The sequence below is a fragment of the Corythoichthys intestinalis genome, chromosome 19 (assembly GCF_030265065.1).
Source record: "Corythoichthys intestinalis isolate RoL2023-P3 chromosome 19, ASM3026506v1, whole genome shotgun sequence".
Classification (NCBI taxonomy): domain Eukaryota; kingdom Metazoa; phylum Chordata; class Actinopteri; order Syngnathiformes; family Syngnathidae; genus Corythoichthys; species Corythoichthys intestinalis.
The window spans coordinates 20,616,154-20,625,142 of NC_080413.1; the positions used below are offsets into that span (position 1 = coordinate 20,616,154).

At 38.9% G+C, this 8,989-nt stretch overlaps 1 protein-coding gene across 1 annotated transcript; it reads right to left on the minus strand.

Annotated features, from left to right (window-relative positions):
- Positions 1–8,066: 8,066 nt before the first annotated feature.
- Positions 8,067–8,636, minus strand: LOC130908004 (protein ripply2-like). Its single transcript, XM_057823584.1, has 3 exons — positions 8,526–8,636; positions 8,379–8,434; positions 8,067–8,283 (listed from the first exon to the last, which is right to left on the minus strand). The coding sequence occupies exons 1-3, from the start codon at positions 8,634–8,636 to the stop codon at positions 8,067–8,069; spliced, it is 384 nt and encodes a 127-aa protein (XP_057679567.1).
- Between the last annotated feature and the right edge of the window lie 353 nt (positions 8,637–8,989).

Sequence of the window (8,989 nt, forward strand, 5' to 3'; positions counted from 1 at the left end):
GAAGAGGGAAAAAAATAAGTAACTAAACCCTCTCCCTAAGGAGACCTAAAGAGCATCTGAAACCATTTTTTACCTAACAATTTAAGTCAGGTGTGTGCCCAATCACTGATCAGTGGTTTAAAGCTGCCCTGCTCAGTATAAAACACACACCTGGAAAGAATTGTCTTGATTAGAAGCATTGTCTGATGTGCATCATGGCTCGGTCAAAAGAGCTGTCTGAAGACCTGCGATCAAGGATCACATCTCCAGGAAACCATCTCTAAAAGTCTAGATGTTCATCAATCGACAGTCAGAGAAGTTGTCTATAAATGGAGAGAGTTTGGCATTGTAGCTTCTCTCCCAAGGAGTGGCCGTCCACCAAAGATGATGCCAAGAGTTCAGCGCAGAATGCTCAGAGAGGTAAAAAAGAACCCTAGTACGTCTGCTAAAGACGTACAGAAATCACTGGCACTGTCCAATATCTATGTACACACATCAACTGTATGTAAAACTATGGCCAAGAATGGTGTTCATGGGAGGACTCCACGGAGGAAGCCACTGCTGTCTAAAAAAACATTGTTGCTTGTTTAATGTTTGCAAAAAGGCACTTGGACACTCCACTAATGTTTTGGCAAAGTATTTTGTTGACTGACGAAACCAAAGTTGAATTGTTTGGGAGCAACACACAACTTTATGTAATGAGTAAAAAGGGAACAGCTCTCCAACATCAACACCTCATCCCTACCGTGAAGCATGGTGGAGGGAGCATCATGATTTGGGGCTGTTTTGCTGCCCCAGGGCCTGAAAAACCTGCAATGGAAGAATGATTTCAAAAGTTTATCAGGATGTTTTGCAGGAAAACCTGAGGCCGTCTGTCAGACAGTTGAGGCTAAAAAGAGGATGGATGCAGCAACAAGACAATGATCCAAAACACAGAAGTAAATCAACTTCAGAACAGTTTCAGAAGGACAAAATATATGTTCTGGAGTGGCCAAGTCAAATTCCATACTTGAACCCCTTTGAAATGCTGTGGCATAACCTAAAGACATCGATTCTTGCCAGACATCCCTGGAATCTGACTGAACTACAGCAGTTTTGTAAAGAAGAATTGGCCGAGATTAGTCCTGATTGATGTGCCAGACTGACCTGCAGCTACAAGAAGCGTCTGGTTGAAATTATTGTCGCCAAAGGGGGGGGGGCCCACAAAATATTAAATGTGATGGTTCACTAACTTATTTGTCCCCCCTTCTATCATACTATCCTCATTGAAATATGAGACGCACTAAGGTTCTTTTTTACCTCTCTGAGTATTCTGTGCTGAACTCTTGGCGTCATCTTTGGTGGACGGCCACTCCTTGGGAGAGAAGCTACAATGCCAAACTCTCTCCATTTATAGACAACTTCTTTGACTGTCAATTGATGAACATCCAGACTTTTAGAGATGGTTTCCTGGAGATGTCATCCTTGATCACAGGTCTTCAGACAGCTCTTTTGACCGAGCCATGATGCACGTCAGACAATGGTTCTCATCAAGACAATTCTTACCAGGTGTGTGTTTTATAGTGAGCGGGGCAGCTTTAAACCACTTACCAGTGATTGGGCACACACCTGACTTAAATTGTTTGGTAAATAATGGTTTCAATTGCTATTTAGGTCTCCTTAGGCAGAAGGTTCACTTACTTATTTCCCCCCTCCTGTCATTGTTTGCATGCTGTCCTCATTAAAATATGAAAACCTATAAATGTTTGGGTGGCTTAAGTTAAAGCAGACACTGTTTTTTCATCTGTGTTATTTTGACAAAGATCAGATCATATTTAATGATGATTTTATGCATAAATGAGAGAAATCCCAAAAGTTTCAGATACTTTTTCATACCCCTGTAAAACTAGCCTCCATTATCAATCAAATGTAAAAAATAATGATAGTAATGATAATATTTTTTTTAAATTAACTCCTTTCTCTAATGCCACACTTCACTTGTCATGATCGTCACTTGACTGCAACTCTCACCTATGACCCTAACACTATAGAAATCGGACAGTTGACACAGTTAAATGGCACACAGGCCTCATGCATTTGTGCAAACAATACAAACCAGAGTGCGACTGCCTCAACTTTAGAAAGATAACCAAAGGTGTGATTTTGAAAAGCATCTCCACCAGCATCAGCCTTTGGCTCATCTGGGTCACACTACATCACCTCAGAGGGCGTCACTGCTCGCACCAATGAGCTCGGTCACAGAGTTCACTGGAGTAATCATAACTTCCATGCATTTGGATGCTTGTCATAGTTTTATATGAAGCGCACAATTGCATGGTTTATACAACATTATATTTATGGTTTTAACTAATAATGCTGTAGTACAAGCAATTATAAAAGTTTTATTGGGGAGGGGTCAATACAGTTGTTGTTGATGTGGGTTTTCTTTTTTTATGTTGTTGTTTTTGGGGGTTGGGGGGGGGGGCAATACACAGAAGGTTTGGTCCAGTAACACTAGACATTAAATAATAGAAATAAGACAAAGGTCGGGGGTATTTAGAGCTAGTAGCCATGGCACATGCACAAGTCCCCAGAGGTCAAATAAGACCCCGGTAGTGGGGGGTCTGTGCACCCTTAAAGGTGTGGCTTTCTCACACCTTCCTAATTTACACCCACCCCTGAGAAAGGGCAGCATGTGCCGCAAGGGTTAGAATGGTGCAAAGTTCATCCGGGATCTCAATGTCATTCTGGAAGGTTGGACTGCAATCATTAAAATCGTATTCCAAATTAACTTGCATATACATTCTGTTAATGTGAGGGGGCAGGTTTGGGCAAAAAATGGTTACTATGGTATCACTTTGGTCATTCAGGACAACAGAGATTTGGGGATTTAAGATGCATTTGACATGAGCTATCAAAATTGAGAGTAAGGGAGAAATAAGCATGGCCCACATGCATCTCCATCTTTTACTAAACTGTTTTTTGGTTTTAATTGTCTACTCTGTGTATGTTTTGGCTGGGAAACAGTAATGGGAGTGATGTGACCTCACTAGTAGTAATCATATACACTTCGCTGGAAAAGAGTTATCAGGATCATTGCTTAGGATCATTGTGCACACACACCTCCATTTAGAAATGTGTTCTACTTGCACATGCTTACAGCATCAGTTTTGAAAAATCGGTTGTTTACAGTGTTTGAACAACAATGAAAATAAATGTTAAACATTTGCATGAACATTTGCCAGGTGATAAGCTACTTCTTTTTTTCAAAACTATTTTGAAAATATTACATTTTTTATTAGTACAAAGTATAAACATTGGAAATCCGAAGTACTGTATCTTTTAACAAAAGAAACATTTAGACTTGTTATACAGTTTTAGACACTTTTAATAGTTGCTTACCATAGAAAATTATGTTTAGACAAAATATAGTCAACAAATAACCCCGCGAAATCTTTGTATGCTGGTGCATTAAAAGACTTAAAGTTCATCAGCCAGAGCATCAGTGCTTGGTTTTATATTTAACTGTGGAGGTGAGCACATTTCACACCCAAGTAGGTGACACCACTGATATCATTAAGTCTGACACCCAAGCCTGGGAAAGTTCCAAGCAAGCACCCTTGAGTTGAAAAGGTTATCAGAAAATCATTATTGAATCTCATTTAAAAATGTTGTGCCACAAACCCAAAATGCCTCTTTGTTTACATGCTCCTTTTAGTTTGATATACATCCATGTGGCCTTGCCAGTAAATGTGAACTTTATATGGAGCTGTGTAGTGTCTAACTAGACCACATTATACTCAAAAGTGTGTTCAAAAGAACATGAGCAAGAAAGCATCATCACATCATTTGTGTGATAGTAATTCCGTCCATGCACCATTGGAGGTCATGAGTTCATTGGCAATGGTGCATTCAGGGGCCACTGAGTCTCCCGGCAAGGTGTGCAGAGTTTGCACCCTCCAAAACATGTTGAGTTGATCTCAAGAGTTCCCACGGCACGTCTCAGAGAATGCCAACAAGAGTCGGGGTCAATAGGGCACAACGGAGTTTCATTGTAGCAGCAAAAGTATGTGCTGATATCACAGACTAGGAAGTGGTTTTAACTATTATAAGTCGACTGCAGGGGAACAATAGTGAAAGAGTGACAAATTTTTCAGTCAGTAAACATTTGCTAAGGTCGGTCATGCGATCTGCATTGTTGTTGTATGATTAAAAACAAAAAGTCATTTTAGTTGAGGGGAAAAACAATTTTCTTTTTGACATACAGTGGTATGAAAAAGTATTTGGAATTTGTCACATTTCTGCATAAAATAACCATCAAATGTGATCTGATCTTTGTCAAAATCACACAGATGAAAATACAGTGTCTGCTTTAACTAAAATCACCCAAACATTTATAGGTTTTCATATTTTAATGAGGATAGCATGCGAACAATGACAGAAGGGGGAAAAATAAGTAAGTGAACCCTCTGCCTAAGGTGACTTAAATTGTTTGGTAAAAATTGGTTTCAATTGCTCTTTAAGTCAGGTGTGTGCCCAATCACTGATGAGTGGTTAAAAGCTGCCCTGCCATCTATAAAACACACACCGGGTAGGAATTGTCTTGATGGGAAGCATTGTCTGATGTGAATCATGGCTCGGTCAAAAGAGCTGTCTGAAGACCTGCAATCAAGGATTGTTGATTTGTATAAAGCTGGGAAAGCATAAAAAAAACATCTCTAAAAGTCTGAATGTTCATCATTCGACAGTCAAAGAAGTTGTCTACAAATGGAGAGAGTTTGGCACTGTTGCTTCTCTCCCAAGGAGTGGCCGTCCACCAAAGATGACGCCAAGAGTTCAGAGCAGACTCCTTAAATAGGTAAAAAAGAACCCTAAAGTGTCTGCTAAAGACTTACAGAAATCACTGGCACAGTCCAATATCTATGTGCACACATCAACTATATGTAAAAGTATGGCCAAAGATGGTGTTTATGGGAGGACTCCACGTAGGAAGCCACTGCCGTCTAAAAAAAACAAGGCACTTGGACACTCCACAGAGGTTTTGGCAAAATATTTTGTGGAATGATGAAACCGAAGTGGAATTGTTTGGGATTAACACACAACTTCAAGTGTGAAGGAAAATAGAACAGCTCTCGAACATCAACACCTCATCCCTACCATGAAGCATGGTGGAGGGAGCATGATGATTTGGGGCTGTTTTGCTACATCAGGGCCTGGACAACTTGCAATCATTAATGGAAAAATGAATTGAAAAGTTTATCAGGATGTTTTCCAGGAAAACCTGAGGCTGTCTGTCAGACAGTTGAAGCTAAAAAGAGGATGGATGCTGCAACAACACAATGATCCAAAACACAGAAGTAAATCAACTTCAGAATAGTTTCAGAAGAACAAAATACATGTTCTGGAGTAGCCAAGTCAAAGTCCATACTTGGAACCCCATTGAGATGCCGTGGCATGACCTAAAGACAGCGATTCATGCCAGACATCCCAGGAATCTGAGTGAACTAAAGCAGTTTTGTAGAGAAGAATGGGCCAAGATTAGTCCTGATCGATGTGCCAGACTGATCTGCTGCTACAACAAGCGTCTGGTTGAAGTTATTGCTGCCAAAGGGAGGGCCACAAAATATTAAATGTGATGGTTCACTCACTTATTTTCCCCCTTCTGTCTTTGTCTGCATACTTTCATCACTAAAATATTAAAACCTATAAATGTTTGGGTGGTTTTAGTTAAAGCAGACACTGTTTTTTCATCTGTGTGATTTTTACAAAGATCAGATCACATTTGATGGTGACTGTATGCAGAAATGTGACAAATTCCAAAAGGTTCAGATACTTTTTCATACCACTGTACATTGAAATAGATAATTCTGTTTCAAATTGGAAACCTTCATCACAACACAGTTGCCAAGTATATTAACCATATTGATCTTCTGCTGGTTGGAGGGAGAATTAATGCAAATATGTCAGTGCATTTATTTTCACAATTTGACTTGAAGCAGCAAACTTGAGTGACCTTACTCAGGAGGCCTATGTACAATATATTGCTGGTATTGAGACAATTAGGACAAGTTGACCCAGGAGGTTCAACTACACAAGACACTTGTCGCGAAGCCACCTCTTTGTTAAGCCTCTGTGGCACCACCATGGAGGCCTATTCACAATAAATAGTTTGGGAGTGGGCACACTGTGCTGTGTGAAGACACAAGGTATTGAAATTCATGGGCCAGAAATAGGCACCCAGTGGGCAGAATGCTGTCTTTGGGCAACCTATTGAGAGGTCTTGTATAATACTTGTACTGATGTTTTTAGATAGGTTTTAAATTAAAACACTAATTGTTCATTAACGTAGGAACATACACAATCTCGGTCACTGATGGTGTAGTGGTGCATTTGCCTGACTATGAAAAAAAGACTGTTGAACTCATTGTAATTATTCATCTTTCCCATCCTTCTCCACACAGGCACATACTAGTATACCGGACAGCTCTACACCCATGCACCTTACTGCAGCAAGGCCCTGGCTATGCTTGAATTCGAATGTCCAATACATGTATATTTAACTTTTACATTTTAAAACTGGCTTTTATCTGTATCCTTTTTTGTGTCAATTTTTAACATGCATATTTTATTAATGTTTAAAAATGTCATTACCATCTGAGCCATTGCATCGTTATTTCTTGCTGATGGAAATCAATAAGACAAATAAAGTCTGTCTAACTTTGACAAAGGCTGCATGGGATCAATTGCCATTCAGTTGTGGCGTGATTGTGGGTGCAAATTGATGTGTCTACATGTGCCCTACATCTGAATAGCGACCATTTTGGGTGTACATAGTCCGATGAGTGGTGTTGAAAATAAATGGATGGCATACACAATCTGCAAAACATTCTAAATGATTTTTTTGGTCATATTTTTCACAGTAATCAATGTCAATGTAATTTTGAAGTCGTTAACTATTGTAGCATTGTAACCTTCTTTACATTTTAAACAAATATCCCAATTATAAGAGTATTTAAAAAATATTTTCCAAACCTTTCTGAAGTGAAACTAATCATTTGTAACATTGGATCTTTTTTTATTCTTTTTTTTTTAAATAAATATATATTGGAAGCCCATTCAGTCTAATAAATAAAAGTCTTACAAAGGGTCACACTACATATTTACATATTGGACCCCTGATAGCATTTTTTTTTTTTTTTTTTTTTGCCGTACATTGCGTTTTCTCACTCTTTTATCATGAAAGTTATAGAGCAAAACATTCTAATTATTATTTTTTTCTCCGATTTTTCACGGTAAAAGGTGTCACAGCAATTTTGAAGTCGTTAACTACTGTAGCATCGTAACCTTCATTATTTTAAACAAATATCCCAATTATAACAGTATTTGAAAAATTATTTTCCAAACCTTTCCGAAGTGAAAATAATCATTTAAAATATTGGGTCTTTTTTTTTTTTTTTTTTAATGACATATGTATATTGGAAGCTCATTCAGTCAAATGAATAAAAGTCTTACAAAGGGTCACGTTACATCTTTACATATTGGACCCCTTATAGCATTTTTTTGCCGTATAATGTGTTTTATCTTGACTCTTCTATCATGAAAGCTATAGAGCAAAATCTATGAGGTAATACAGTACAGCTCTACACCAGTCCACATGTTGGAAGTTTTCCTGTGAAGGCTGACACCTCCATTTTGTCACGCACCTCAGGCGACTTGCAGAGGAAGTGGTATGTTTACGACCTTACACTTATCAGTGGGAAAGAGATTTGTGTGCCACTAAGAATACAGGGGTAAAAATATGTGCACTAATGTCCAACACTTTACTGCTAACATTGAAACAAGATTTTCAGACATACAGTACTACATTTATTTTGGCAATAATTAAAATTGTATTCAAAACACAAAGCATGAGAAGTTCATTTTAAGTATTTTATTGCAGGACTGCACAAAATACACATGCATGAAAGAGGTAGAAATGTTGACAAAATAATTTAAAAGGATTATAAACTTTCATGTTTGGTATCAAAAAACGATGAAAGGTGTATTTACAATATTTACAGCAATAAATAAGAATATGAAATTATAAATATCATGTACATTATTGGATACTAGTTAAGCTCTTCCGTCTCTATCAACTCTGTCTCCTCCTGGTCAGCTTCATCATCACTATAATCATATTCATCCTCTTCTTCTTCCTCTGTGTCTTCCTCACTGGACGAAGAGTCTTCATAAGGACAGATTGTGGCTTGGACTGGATAGTTCCGAAGGAGTACCTCGGCTTCCCGGTACAGATAGTCAAAGCATTTCGTTTTAGGCCAGTACAACCTTTTGAAAGGCGTTTGGAGAGAGGGGGGAAACAATGCATAAATTACTTAAAATACAAAAATTGAAGAAAAATGGAGAAGTGGTATGCAATTTACTTGACTGGGTGAACAAAAAGGGCTGGTTTAGGTGTTTCAGCAGGATTGAAAGGAGCCTGAAAATTGAAGACCGTCTCATTAGACTTTTTCTCCCATTCACATGCATATGTTTTGAATAAAATAGTTGTGCAGTGCAGTCAAATTCACCATAATAGCAGCTGTCGTCTCGGTTCTAATCCACGGTCTCCACATATTAGACGGCTGGATCGCGTCGTTGTCGTGAGGCACCAAAAGATTAAATCCATTGCGAGCGTTCATGTTTGCAAAGTAGAGCGATGATGGTGATGTCGGTCTCGAGTCCTTCTCTGAAGAAGTCGTGTTGTTGCAATGTGGGTGCTGACGTCGCGGATGCACCTATTTAACAGGGGCTGGCCGTGCCGAGCGCCAAATTGGACTTTTGACGCGTCGCCAAGTGTCTCCATGCGCCACGATGCGGAGGTGCGAAGTCACACATGAGCAAACCCCGACCATATGGGCCAAACTTGCTCGACTTTTGGGGAATTTACATTGTTTTTGATTGCATTAACGAAATCAAGCTGAAGTTGGCCGGTACATGCTTTAAAAATGTTGCAATTATTCATGAAATATTTTACATGTGTTGCTTTATTTTC